This window comes from Strix uralensis, chromosome 19 (genome assembly GCF_047716275.1).
Source record: "Strix uralensis isolate ZFMK-TIS-50842 chromosome 19, bStrUra1, whole genome shotgun sequence".
NCBI classification, from domain to species: domain Eukaryota; kingdom Metazoa; phylum Chordata; class Aves; order Strigiformes; family Strigidae; genus Strix; species Strix uralensis.
The window spans coordinates 13,487,259-13,501,126 of NC_133990.1; the positions used below are offsets into that span (position 1 = coordinate 13,487,259).

Consider the following 13,868-nt stretch of genomic DNA (forward strand, 5'->3'; position numbering starts at 1 on the left):
GAATAAACCACTGTCAGCTGGGTGTATGTCAGGTGGCAGAGCGGGTCCAGGGGATGCTAAATTTGGGAGGAAATGATGAAGAGTCTGGGGCTCTCCCTCTGCAATTGGCACTGGAAACCAAGTTACTGAAGTTCTGGCAGTTCACAATTGCCAACAAATAACCTGCCCACCACCAGCAGAGGCATATCTGGAGAATAACAATCTATTTTGGGCTATTTACTCCACTGGCTCAAGCAACAGAGCTCTGTTCAGTGAATCTGAGGGCTTCGACCCTGTTCATGATCCATGTGGATAAAAATGTGATGTGACATAATGCAACTTGCTGTTTCATCAGCTTGCTAAAAACGAAGTAACACACAAAAAACCCAACTCTAGCCAATTTTGCATTAAAATGTATGCAAGTATGTAAAGGAGCATTGCTATGGTTTACCTGAGTTTGGAAGATCCACTGGACAAAGATGATTAAAGCCCACTATTGCCATTAGTGAGTCATATACAAAGGGATATTACTAACCTTCATATCTGGCTACCCTTGAAAACTCAGTCTAAATAGCCACAAGGTCTTCCAGCGTTAAGAGTTTGCTATTTCATTTGCTTGTGGGCAGCTGAATGCTGGGGGCTGAGCTTTAAAAAAACCAACAGCATGGCAATTCTTACAACAGAATTATCCAGTGTCTTGCTAATAGCCATCACTGATATTCAGTGAGCCATGAGATAGATATGCACAGCTCTAGGATAGGTATATGCAATAAGTTGTATTTTAGATTTGATTATATTTAGGCAATGTACCTCTAGCAAGATCCTATTTCAAGTCATAATTGCGACATGTCATGGTTCCTTTTTAATGCCTTGCAGCAACAATAGATAAACTATGCCTCTGGGATGCAAGGAAGATACAATAACAATCCTAACATTATTGAATGCTATGTATTTGGGCAGGAGAAAATTTTCAGTCATCCATATTCTACAGAAAATTGCATTATTTAAAATGTATAAATGGGAGAAAACTGATCTAAAACCTCCAGCAGAGAATTGGCAGTGACTTAAAAATGGTTATTAACTAAATCTGAAAAAAAAAAACCTGGCAGCTAAACAAGGGTGGTAATTCCTTGCTGAACTGGGTACCTCTCCCACTCAAACAGGGGATGCTTGTCGCTTCTGAATATCTTTGAAATATTTGGCATTATCAAGCTAACGGGACTGGCTAAGTGAGAAGCATTCAAAGGGCATAACTAAGTGGCACAATTCCAAAACAGCAATTAAAAGGCGGAATGCTTGAAAAAGAACAATAAAAGAGGTTAATTCGTATCAGGGCCTGGCAATCTGCACAGGAAATACTGTAATTCCATAACGCACTCTCCCTTCATCCATTTCTCCATACTGCGACCGCATGTTTATAATCTAGCATTCTTTTGCATATAACATTTGACAAAAAATGACTCAATTCTATTGAAGAAGAACTTACAGTGCTATTTGTAAAGTAAGCAGGAGCCTGGATAAACACATGGGAAACAAAGTAAAACAGGTAGAGAAAACAAACCTCGTACCTTTTGACAAATACAAGATTATACATTTTTCATTGGCAGGACGGCACAGAGATGCTTGAGAGTTAATAAGAGAGATTTAAAATCCTAAATTTCTACCTGGGACAGTATCTACCAGTTCTCTAAAGAAAGACTCTCACACCATCATTGAAAAGCTGATTTAGAAGGTATCTTTTTAGCAGAAGGGAAGTTATAACATTTCAGCGAGGAGATGCAAAAAGAGAATGAGAACAAAGATGTTAAGATGACAGGATGCCACAAGAAGGAGGAGAAAGAGGGGCTGGACTATCTGCCAGGCTAAATCAAGAACTGCTTCAACACTTTCACTGCATTTGACACACACATGCAACAACTGGCAAAAATGCCCCCAGATTTGATGGGAAATCTAGCTAAAGTCAGCCTAGGCTGGGCTATCCATCCTGCAGGCAGCTTGCCCTGAGGCTTGCTATTTTGAGATATTAGAGAGGCCACTTATCATTAATATTATAATAAATCCCAGTACAGAGAAAGTCACCATCTCCAATGTTGCTGTGGTTCCCAGCACCTCTGTGTGCCCCTCAAAATAGCCAGAACAACCGCTCTGAAAGAAAAAATATGAGCTGGAGCCCAGGAAAGAGCCACCTTCCACTCTAAAATTTTGAAGGTAAAGTGAACTGATGTACTTTGAGAGTGGAGACAAATAACTAAAGGAAACAACTATCTGGGAATAGAAGAGAGAGGACAAAATATACTGTAATTTTACTGATCAAAATATGCTGAAGAAGTGAGATACTTTAGGGCAAGGCAGAAAATAGCAAGAAGCCCTGCACAGCACTGGAGCTGTCTACTGAAAACATCCTTTTGTTCTGAAGTCATAAATGTGTATCAGCCTCTCAGACATACGGGCAGTTGTGCATTTATCCTGTTTATTTTACTACTCCTGTGCATCCTGCCTTGCCATCTGTCGGTAAGAATTTGGATGCTGAACCATAAGTCTGCGACATAATAAATACCAGTAAACAGAAATCTAAAATGTAGAGAAGCACAAAGTAATGTTTGGAAGAAGCACCAGGTTTTCAGTTTGATAGTATGATTTATTTCCTGAGATGAGTCTTGGCTCAGAAAAGAAGGACCAGCAGGAAAAGGTCCAACTGAAGGGACAGATCTATGATCCCTTCTTACATTGGCTTCATATTGGCATAATTCCACCGCCTTCCTAGAAAGCAGTTAAATTTACGTAGGTGGAGAATCAGACTTAATCCTGTCCCTCAAGGAAGACATGCTTAAACACAAAATATTGCATGTATAAAACATACGTTGCAAGCAAAATGCTTCAAACCCAGTTAAAGTAGTGTTCATGCACCTTATCTGAGCTGGGCAGCCCAGTTGCCATGTCCCAGTTTCTCCACATCTTGTTTTCTCTTTTATTATTAGTATGAGAGGAAAGTGGGTGGGAAGGAAGCACAGTTATCCCTCCTAGTCAGGGGCAGAAAGATAAAGTAACTGGCCCCAAACCAGGCAGGAAACCTAGCGAAGCCCAGACCTACAAGCCCACACATCCTCCTCCTCCCTCTCCATTTCCAGTTTGGGGATACAGAAATCACTGCTCGGCTCTTTGACACACAAACCACACAGACACCAACTAAATATCTGGGTGCTGAGAGGTATTAGTAACAGACTTCAAATTACACTCAGTACCTAAGTACTCATACCTCTTCAAAAGAATTAAAAATGCGATGAAAGCACTAGCCTCTCCTCCTAATATTTTTTCTTTTTTTCTGTTTCTGTAAAGATGCACAAGGCTACAGAATGGAGATATCAGATATACTCCCCTTCTCCCCCAGCTTTCTAAGGAGGTTCATGTGTTTTGTACCTGTCAAGACTCTGAGCAAAGCTACAGGTTGGACAGCAGGGCAGAAGTAATGCAGAGTGACCCAGTGAATAGGACAGGAGCCACTGGACAAATAATTACTGTGTTGAAATTTCACAGGAACAAAAAAATACATCGTCATATTTGCCTGTTTTACCAGTTTACACTGGTGAGGGTTAGTAGAGCTGCCAGAAGGCAGGGTAAGCCCTGATGAGGTGCAATGAGCTCCTGCCAGTATCTAAAAAGAGTAATAAAAGCCCATGGCAGAATCACAGAATGCTTTGGGTTGGAAGACACCTTAAAGACCATCTAGTTCCAGCCCCCCTGCCATGGGCAGGGACACCTTCCACTAGACCAGGTTGCTCAAAGCCCTGTCCAACCTGGCCTTGAACATCAGCTAAAGGTAATGGCTGCTGGAAGAAGGCCAAAGACCACCATTATATTACACTGCAAAGGTCCCCACGAACCCCAAAATGACTTACTATGGCTCTGACAGATACTACCACACATGCCATCTGTCAACCACCTACAATATGCAGTATAATTATATACAGAATAAAAAAGTAACTATAGCACAACACAGCCACAGGTATTCTATGTGCTAGAAGCACTAAAGCCAGTGCTTCCTTGACTCTTCACAAAACATTTCTGAAACCTAGGTAAGATTAATATTATCCTCATTACATCTTGCACAGAGGAAGAAGTTTTACAGCTGGATTACAAATGTGCTTTCATTGGTTTACAGCCTTCGGGGAGTATCGTTAATGCACAGAAAGTCTTTGGGTTCTAAGTTTTGCACTGGGATATCTGACATGCTGAGAGCCACGGAGAAAAACCGAAAACCTTCGTGTAGCCTGATAGCTCCCTACTGGCTATATAGCAGATCGAGTTCAAGAAAGCAAATTAATTCATGAAAGCGACATATATTCAGGCAATTAGCTTTCAGATCCCTGTTTCATAGAGCGTCTCAGGAAGAATGGATGTTTTGTTACATCAATATGGTCATTTGAGACCCTCTGTTCCAAATGTTCAGAGGTGCATTTAGGAGTTTCGTGCTTTTTTTATTTGAGAAGAGAATAGGTAATGCCTTAAACCATCTTCTGCTGACCGTTTCTCCAGAACAAAATTTCTCAGTATTTTAAAATATGTTATGCTATGGACAATGTTTTGAAGAGATTGAACTCTCCATCCCTAAAGATCGCTCCAAATTCAGAAACTCTCTCTAGCAAAAGGAATGCTCTTGAAAAAAATTAACCTAAAAAGGCTGTCAAAAATCACTCTATCAGTTGCTGGCAAAACTGCACTGCTTCAAACACTGTTACAAAGGTGACACTGGAGCTCTAAGAATTGCTTTTAGAAACAGTGAGTGCAGCACAGACACTTTCTCAGCAGCACGTGTTTTACCAAGGAAACGGAGATGGTATGAGCAGGATGTATGGAAAGAAAGAATGAAAACATGGACTGAATCTCAGAAAACTGTTTACATTTGTTTTGAAAGATTCATGGATAACAGATCACTCTTCAGGACCTATAATGCACGTACAAAATACATATATGTTGTCCTAGAAAGAGACTACAACACAGACAGGGCAAGTTTTTCATAGCAGAGACACCCATTTGTGCATTCTCCATTTGCAGCTCCCTTCTCTCTTAGTGTGAATACAGGCTCACATGCCTGTAAAGACCGAGAAGACCAACCATCTCTTAACGTGCCTGTGGATACAACCTCCAAGGCAGGTCATGTCTGATACTGAAGTGATGTAACGTTTGCTCTTCGACAAATAAAACTTCAGCAATAGCATCTGAATATAAAGTCTGCATTGTATTTAGTTTATTGCAAATCGTGGTGGTGCTAGGACTTCATAGCTCTGCTTTGAGAATACTAAAGAATATTCATTCTTTTTGGATAAGCCGTGAATTTGCAGTATTGATGGATAGCAGCCTTCCTTTATTTGCTTGCCTCAAACATTTGTATAAGCATTTTTATTTTGTTTTCAAGAGTATCCATGGAAGCAGCGCATGCGCACGCTGCAGTTCCCATGTTTGTGCGCATTCATCCAAGCCGGAAGACTCACAAATAATTGTGCAAATGTGCGTTTGTGCAAGTTTTTAAGTCATAAATGATTTACTCGATCCTTCCTCCCAATTATAAATGTTCCAACCACCCAGTCAGGAAGGACGCATGGTTCCATGTGAATTAAATAACCAATTGCACCACTCGAAAAGTAAATGGCAAACAGGGAATACTAAAAGCAGTAGACACAATGGGTTCAAAGAGATTCATATACTGAAGTGTTTAATAAAATACTCTTTGAATAAATTTAAATTACAAGTACATTACTTGATTTCATATCTTGATGTCAGAGAGCCTGCAGAGCTCTCTATTGTAAGCTGTCCTATTAACTTCAGCACGATTGTTCACCAAGATAAGCAGTTTCAGTGGATAAAGTGGTGTTTTTAAAATATTTTTTTTTCTAGGCAAATATTTTAACAGCAGATCCTGCTTTTAAGTAAGACTGTGCAAGGCTTACATAGTTGTGCTGCACATTTACTATAGGAATAGGGGCTGCTGGAAGAATAATGGTGGTTTAACCTCTTCTCTCTCAGGTTAGCTTGACCATGAAATGATTGTTCATAAGACACAGCATTTGCTGTGTTTCCAAGACTCTGTTCTGCACCGTCTTGACAGGGACCCACAGCTTGTGACAACTACCATAGCTCGAGTGTGGACACGGGACGTAAGAGCAGCCACTTGAAATGGGGCTGATTTGTTCTTATTATTAGTTTGTGGGTTGGTGTGCAGATTTCAGGTGTGTATGGCTGCATGGGGGCTTCATCAAAAACTTCTTACTCCAGTGACAGTTTAACTTTAGCTGTCAAAAGTGCAGTTATCGTAGATGCCGTGGCTGCAGAAAACCAAACCCCAGCTTTTCCAGGGGGTCCCTGGGCCATTTTACTGCAGAGGCCCAGTCGAATCACATCCACTTCTGCTATACGCACATGCAGACCAAGAATTGTTTTAAACAGTTTCCTACCTAAGGCAATTATCTTGGATAGAAGTTTTTAAAATCCATGTAAAAATACTGCTATTATTTAAAATCCACTCAATGAGCCTCCTACCTCCACCTTTGACAAACATGCTAAAAGAACAAAATCGGGATTATACAGGCAAGAATTTGACTGATGTATCATTAACGCTACTTCATGAGTGACTAAGCTCCATAGTAGTATCAACTACTAGTACTGAAACATGACTTCATCCCCAAGACAACTGCAGCTCTAAACAAAGACAATATGCTGGATCCCTAAACTGTATCACTCCAGTTACCATTACAATGCTAATTTGTTGTAAAATGTTGTCTCAAAGAAGAAAAACAGGAAAACATTGAGGAACACCTAATAATTTGATCAGAAGGTTATTCTTCTCCATTCTGTTTCAACAATTTTGTTTGAAATCTTGAGAATTGGGGATACTGAACAGGTGATGGTTCAAAATCCAGAATACAGGTTGTTTTATGGATATAGTTGAGAAACATTTTAAATGGAAAGTTTCAACTGACCTGAAATTTACTCCACAAAATGCTTTATTCATGTCAAAAGCAATCTGAGAGGCCGTTTAAAGTATTTTCAGCTTTTGCACATTTGCCTCTCAGGTTTGTCTTTTTGAGATAAGAGCGAAATGGTGCTTAAAACCATTAAAATAAATTAAGTAGGTTTTTATAATTATTACTCCAAAACACAAAAAGAGTTCTAAAAATAGGTTTGAAGCCAGACCATTTAATCACATATAAAAATCTATAACTGAAATTATTTTCTTGCTGTGTATCTCCTCAGAGTTGCAACTGTTATGTTGATTTTACTAAAAGACCCATCCACTCCGAAGGCGTGATGCTCTGAAACAATCAAGGGGGTGTTGTTTTAAATCAGCTTCTAAAAATGGTTTTATTATATTATGAAACAAAGGAACCTTTCCATGGTGAAATCAAAGTCCCATGATATGGTTTAAAATATGAATACTTTAATGTATCTATAGATTTTATCTTACAAAGACAGAACATACTGAAAATGTAGGAGAGAATGTAGTCTCTGTTCCTCATATCTGTGAACAGATGACAGCTTTCTCAAATTGTCCATTCTTAGCACATATTTGACAACTTTAAAATTTGTAACTTTGTAATTCGATTAAGAGCACTTGAATTTTGAGCAGAAAAGCTCAATTGCTGTTGGATAGATGGGTCCCATGAAATGCTTTTTTGCCCCTTGAATTGATAAGGATTCAAGGTCCACTTGCACACAACTGCTGGGTGCAGTTTTTCAGCAAATACCCTTGCAAATAAAACGTGCTCAGGAAGGCACAGGCGCTGCCCCACTGGTGCAATGAGACCGAAGATCAGCCAGCAGTACTGGGCACTGTTTGCAACGCTGCCCATTTCTCATGACTTCACTGACTTCTTTTTTTAAAAATAAAGTTCTGACTTAAGCCCAGTTGAAAACAAGGCAAAAATTCCACGACTTCCAGCCAAAGCTGCACTTCATTTCTATGAATGAGATTCCTGGAAGACCACACAGAAATCCTGACTTTGGGAAACTCAGGGATTTCTCTCAGAGATGACAGGCCCAGTCTAGCAGAGCAAGCTCAGCAACTCCTGCAAGATGCAAACAAACTTATTTTCTGTGGAAAACAGAGTCTGAAGACACTAGAACAAGCTCAGTGAAGATCACAAGATTCGGTTCAAGTGGAGGATGCTCAGCATCTCTCAAGCAAACTCAGGAGCTCTCAGATGCAAGCCCTCATTTTCCAGCTGTCATAAAAGCCCATATCTAGAGTTAGATTTCCTGTAGGAGTCATAAAGTCAAGCATTATTATTACCCATAAACCTTCACATTTCAGTAATACTTTCTCTATTGTCTAAAAATATTTTCTTGTCCTACAGCTATTCTACGTATGCATACTACTATTAGCTAGCAAATCTGATATTTTAAGAAAATAATGATGTCACACTGGAGCCTTAAATTGTTAGCAAAAGGAAAAGATGAGAACAGACGTGAGGATGAGGTGCTTCTACCATGGCACAGCCCTTTCTGGGGAGAAAAAACCCTCTGAATACAGACTCTGAACTATAGCTGGGCTCGTCTGGGCTGAGCTGTCTGTCAGTTAGAATAAACCTGGAAACCAGGTTTGTAAAGTTCATGTGTGCTAAGTTGTGCTGATGGAATGAGGTGCACTGCAGCCGATATGCCAAGCGCATTACTGTGGGAAGAAAGACTCGAGCGTACCCCCACCCCCACGAGCCACAAAGCAGCTCGGCAAAAGTCAACAGCTTTCCTCTACGCTCTCTCCCTTTTATCCAGCATCACGGAGGCTCTGTTAGCTGTTTGTGTGGTGGGAATGGACCCAGTGGGTGAGGGGTTCAGGGCCACCGTGGCCCTGGCCCCCACTGCCAGCGCCTGCCCGCGGCGTGTCCCTTTCCTGGGGATGTGCTGGTTTCCCACGGTCCGAGCTCCGCGCGCTCGCCTGACAGATGTTGTTTCCCATCTGGGCTTTCCGATCTGCAATGCCAAATCCTTCAAACACCCATGTGGTTCTTTGTCCCGGTAGTTACCCACCGCGCCTTCTCTACAACTCCATTTTTAGAGAGGGAGCCACATGTTTGGCCTCTGCGGGCAACGGGGTGTCCTGCCTCAGCCACTAAAACACGTATCTTTTTATTTGTTAATATTATCCAGCCCGACCCTTGGGTTGTATTAAATAACCCCGAGTCCACACTAAAGCACTTGAACAGTAGCAACATCTTCGCCCAGGTTCCCAGCATCTCTGTCTGAGGGTAGAGGGGAGGAACTTGGCTTTCCGCTGTCCTGCCCGAGAGCTGTGGCTGAGCCCCAAGGCCCCTGAGGCCAAAGCCCCGGGGGGTCCCCAGCCTCGAAGCCTGCAGGGCTCAGATGCGCCCCAAAGGACCAAAAAGCCCCGAACCCGCCAGGAGCCCCCCCAAAAGCCCTGAAGTACCGGGGAGGCGGCGGGAGTGAGGCGAAGGGGGGGGGGAGCCGCGGAGCGAGGTCGCCCCCCTGGGCAGAGCTCCCCCGGGCAGAGCTCCGCATCCCGCCGCCCGGTTCCCATGGCAATCTCGGAGATGCCGGTTGCCACGGTAACGCCATCCTCCTCCTCGGCCGTGTCCGAGGCAGCGGCGCGGCTCCGGCTGGGCTCTGCCCGGCGGCTCCGGGCGCGCAGCCGGGTCCCCCCCGGGAAGTTGCTTCTTCCCCTCCCTGCCCGCGGCGCGGCCCCCCCGGTACCTTCGAGGCAGCAGATCCTCCAGAGCCCCGAGTGCGTGAGATCGCCCCGCGCCCGCCGCGGCGGCCCCTGCGCCTCGTCCGCCGTGATGTTGGTGCCGTTGCAGATGTGGGCGCTGGAGTAGAGCCAGTAGTCGGTGCCGATGGCGATGGCCATGAGGCTGAAGGCGGCGAAAGCGCCTACCGTGGTCAGCAGCATCTGGACGCCACGGTCACACCACACCATGGTGCTTCATAGTCCCCGCACGGGCGCGGGGGGCCGCACGACACCGCCCGGCAGCCGCCGCCGCCCGCGGGAGGGAGCCGAGTCACGGGGCGGGGGGCGGAGGCGGCGGCGGGGGTGGGGGGGGGGGGCGGGAGGGGAGAGGATGGGAGGGGAGGGGAAGGGGAGGGATGGGGGGGGCAGCCGCTCGCCGCCGCCGCGGGGCCGGGCTCCGCCGCCCCGCCCCGGCAGGGAGGGAGGGGCCGCCCGGGAATGGTGTGGGGGGGTGGAGGGGGGGGGACGGGGACTACCCGGTCGCCCCTCGACGTGCTGCCGCCCCGGCCCGCAGCTCCCGACCCGCAGCATCGCTCGGCTCCTTTGGTGGTGGCGGCGGGAGCGCGGTGCCCCGTCCGAAGTGGCACCTCCTCGGGGCAAGGAAGGGGCGAGCGTGGGCGAGTCCGGCCCGCGATCCCCCCACGGCTCCGCCACGGCCGGAGCTGGGCTGGAGGTCGGGAGGGTGCTGCCCACCCGGTGGGTGCAGGGCTCTGCACCCTGACGGCCGTGGCGCGGGTGGGTTACGCGCACCCTCCGCCCGCTGCCCGGGGAATCACCGTAGAAAGGTGCCCGGAGCGGTGGGGACGAAGTGCTGCGGCCCCAGGGAGAGCGGCCGCCTCGTCGGGGAGCTGCAGCCGGGCAAACGGGGGGGTTTAGCCACGATTTCCTCCCGCAGCCTCACTCTGCGAATAGTTACGCAAGGAGGTTGTAGGCAAGTATTTGGGTTGCTGGTTTTCTCCTCTTTGGAAGGGGATGCAGAGAATCCAGCACCTGAAAATATTTCCCTTCGGAAAACCAAGGGGAGAAATATCTACACCATTTTTTATCGTGTTACCCTGCCTTCCACCCCTGACTCCCATCACTGCGAGTTGACAAGCCAGTCCTGCCTCCACCTCATCCGAGTGACAAGCCAGATGAATGGGAAGCCTTCCTGATCAGCTAATGCATTTGTGTGGAGGGAACGTGGCAGCACACCACCAGTTTTATGTATATGAATTAGGGAGTGGGAGGACAAGAGCTACAAACCTCGAGAAATACAGCGCTCTTCCCGAGCAGTGCGTGGATGGCTGCAGGTGCTTGTGTGACTCCACCGCTCAGCATACCAACGCAGAGATGCTTTTCAGCTGCTCGTACTTTTCATAAAAACTGGGAAAGCAAAAAAGCAAATACAAATTAAAAGCTGGTCTTCATTTCACAGAGACCTCGGCAAATTGCTCAGACATGAAGCCTGTGAGCATAGAAGAGCTCCAAAGTTAGATGCTTGGTTTAAGCATGTAAATTATGCTTTGCTTTTCAGTTGTAGTTTGTAGGTCTATCGGTGCCTTTGCAAAATCACCTTCTAAATGAATGTCTCCATTAGGGATAGAAGAATGAAGTCAGGTAAACTCAAAAGCAGAGTGAAGCCTCGTTCAGAAAAACTGGATCGAGCATTTAAGTTTAATGAGGTTCAACAAACTTCTCATTTAAAATATATGTTTGTACCTCTGGGCTTTGGGGGTTTGGACAGAGTGGGAAAATGAGATACTGAAACAGCAGGAGAGAAGCTATTTCCATAGCTTTTTAAACCTATCGAGCCTTAATTAATATTATTTATTTGTATTACTGTACTGCCTGAGAGAGCTGCTTATGGCTGGCTCTCCACAGCAAGGAGCAGGGGAAGGGCTGGGTGGGCTGGAACCAGGGCAGGGGTCCCACTCGGCACAGAAATATCCTCCTCGAGTGCTCCCAGTCCAGAGGTGCGAGGAGGGACACGATGAATGGTGGTGGGTCTGGGGGACTCTCAGCAGCCTCTGCCAGCAGGAAGGGGACACACCACTGCAGGGTTTTCCATGGGCTCAGAGCCACCAGCCCTGCGGCAACCCAACCCTATTGATTGTGCAAGGTACATTAACAGAATTTATTAATTAAATCTCTTGCTCCTCTTCCTCCCCCTGCATTTTTGCAAAGAAAATGACTGCTTCTGTTTCTACTGCCCTGTGAGAAATAACTCAGGCTCCTAAAGGGTTACAGAGAAGCATCCAAGGCAGACAATCATTTTCTGCCCAAGCTATCTTCTTTAGTTTAAAAATGTTCTCTATTCTTTTGAAATGCATGAAGTAGATTGTGGGAGAGCTAATATTATATTCCACTACTGAAAGCTGGTGGAGTATTTTACATTGATGTCTGGCTCTAGTGATTTTCTAAGGATTTTGAATTCATTAAATCCAACCATTGAATAATCTCCATTCGTGGCGGAAGGAAGGCAGAAGTGCTTATGCTCTTCAATAGCAAAAAAGCATGTAGTCTTTTCTTAAATGCAAAAGCTATCTGACCCACTACATGTAGTAAAGGTTGCCCATCATGTAACCTTTGATTGCAGACTTTGCTTATGATACAGCCTTATAATACTGCCATTGAATGTAGCAGTAGAGCAGCCTTGGCAGGGTGTTTTGCACTGCAGTAGCATCCTCCGTCCTCAATCAGAATTAAGACCCAATTGTTGCAAGCTCAAACCAGAGACAGAAGCTCACGACGATGAGAAGAGAGAGCCCCACAGCTTCTCCCTGTAATTTAGCCCCCCGCCCCAAATGACACTGTGCAAGGGCGAGTGTCCAAATTCAGAAATGTTTTTCACACTGGAGAAACAGAAACTTGAAACAGAATTGGTTTGATTCCTTGAAGTTATTGTTCAAAGCTTTAAACGAAATCCCGTGCCTGATCATTTTATTTCTGAACTGAATAACAGTTACTTTGGATATGAAACTTTGGCTTTAAATGAATTCAGTGAGAGCTGTCACTAACAAAATCCTGCCCCAGAGACACCACTGGTATCAGAAGAAAACTGCAAGATGTTACCATTTAGCATTACTGCTTCTGCTGCTAAGTGTCAAACACATTGACTTTAATAGATTAGGCTTTTTTTTAATTTTAAATCTATCATCTAGAAAAATAACACTAGAATTTCACTAAAAGAAACTTTTGGAAATTGCTCAAGAAACACTCAAGAGAGCTCTTTCTCGGAATGAAAATAATCACTTCAGTTAAATAGAGCTTTTGATGTAGATACAGTCTAACCATCATCAAAGCCTCGAACAGATATTTCATCCTCCCTTGTCCTTTCTCAGCTTTTAGCTCTATGCAAGTGAGAATGAATTTTAACATCCAAGAATGTTCTAAAGCTATAAGGACATCTATATAATTGACTATTGTAATCTCCTATGGGTTGTGATATCTTTCCTATCTAATTCAATGCTGATACTAGGAAAAAAATAATCATTAATACTTTCCTTCAGAGTAGGAAGAACTGGAGAAATGTTTCATACATTTTGTACAGTGTCAGATAATCTCCTTTTATACACAGGGCAGTGGTGGGATTCGATTCAACTCGCCAGATTAGCAGCAGAGCTTCACAAGTGCAAAGATCTCCAGCCCAAGCAGAGGACCTTGCAAGAATATGGGATGTGGCAGAAGATATCAGTTATGCACAGCTATGTTTAAGAAGGAGTAATATTAAAGTTGTTCATGGAACTATATTTTCATATACCTTGGATCAGATCTTGCAGGTTAGTGTGATACCAGCTGAAGTGCATTAGGAGACCTTTGCAGAACTGGATCCAAATGAATTGCCAAGCTCATAATTCTGTGGCAAAACAGCTGAATTCACTTCTGAGGGCTGGTACAGTACCTGACCTATCGATCCACCTATTCCTTCTATGAGCATTCATCATATATTGCAAGGACATAGTGTCTTTCACCTCTGATGGAGGGTCTTCTTCCTCCAGCAAGGGAAGGTTGGCAGAGAAGTCACCTTCACATTTCAGAGTTGAGTCTAGAAAAAGGTGAACCTGAATTTTGCCTGAGGAGTTACAAAGCTGAATTTCTTTTTTAGTCCGATAAAAGATCACCTGAAGTCAGCATGAATAGTTTCAGATTGTCCTTCAGAGCTGAAGAAATG

At 44.6% G+C, this 13,868-nt stretch overlaps 1 protein-coding gene across 1 annotated transcript in view; it reads right to left on the minus strand.

Annotated features, from left to right (window-relative positions):
• The window catches only part of CACNG4 (calcium voltage-gated channel auxiliary subunit gamma 4), a 43,801-nt gene extending 33,834 nt beyond the window's left edge, over positions 1–9,967 (minus strand). The window contains exon 1 of the mRNA XM_074889372.1: positions 9,682–9,967. Within this exon, the coding sequence (XP_074745473.1) occupies positions 9,682–9,904 (223 nt within the window). The 5' untranslated portion in view covers positions 9,905–9,967. The remainder of the gene's footprint in view (positions 1–9,681) is intronic.
• Between the last annotated feature and the right edge of the window lie 3,901 nt (positions 9,968–13,868).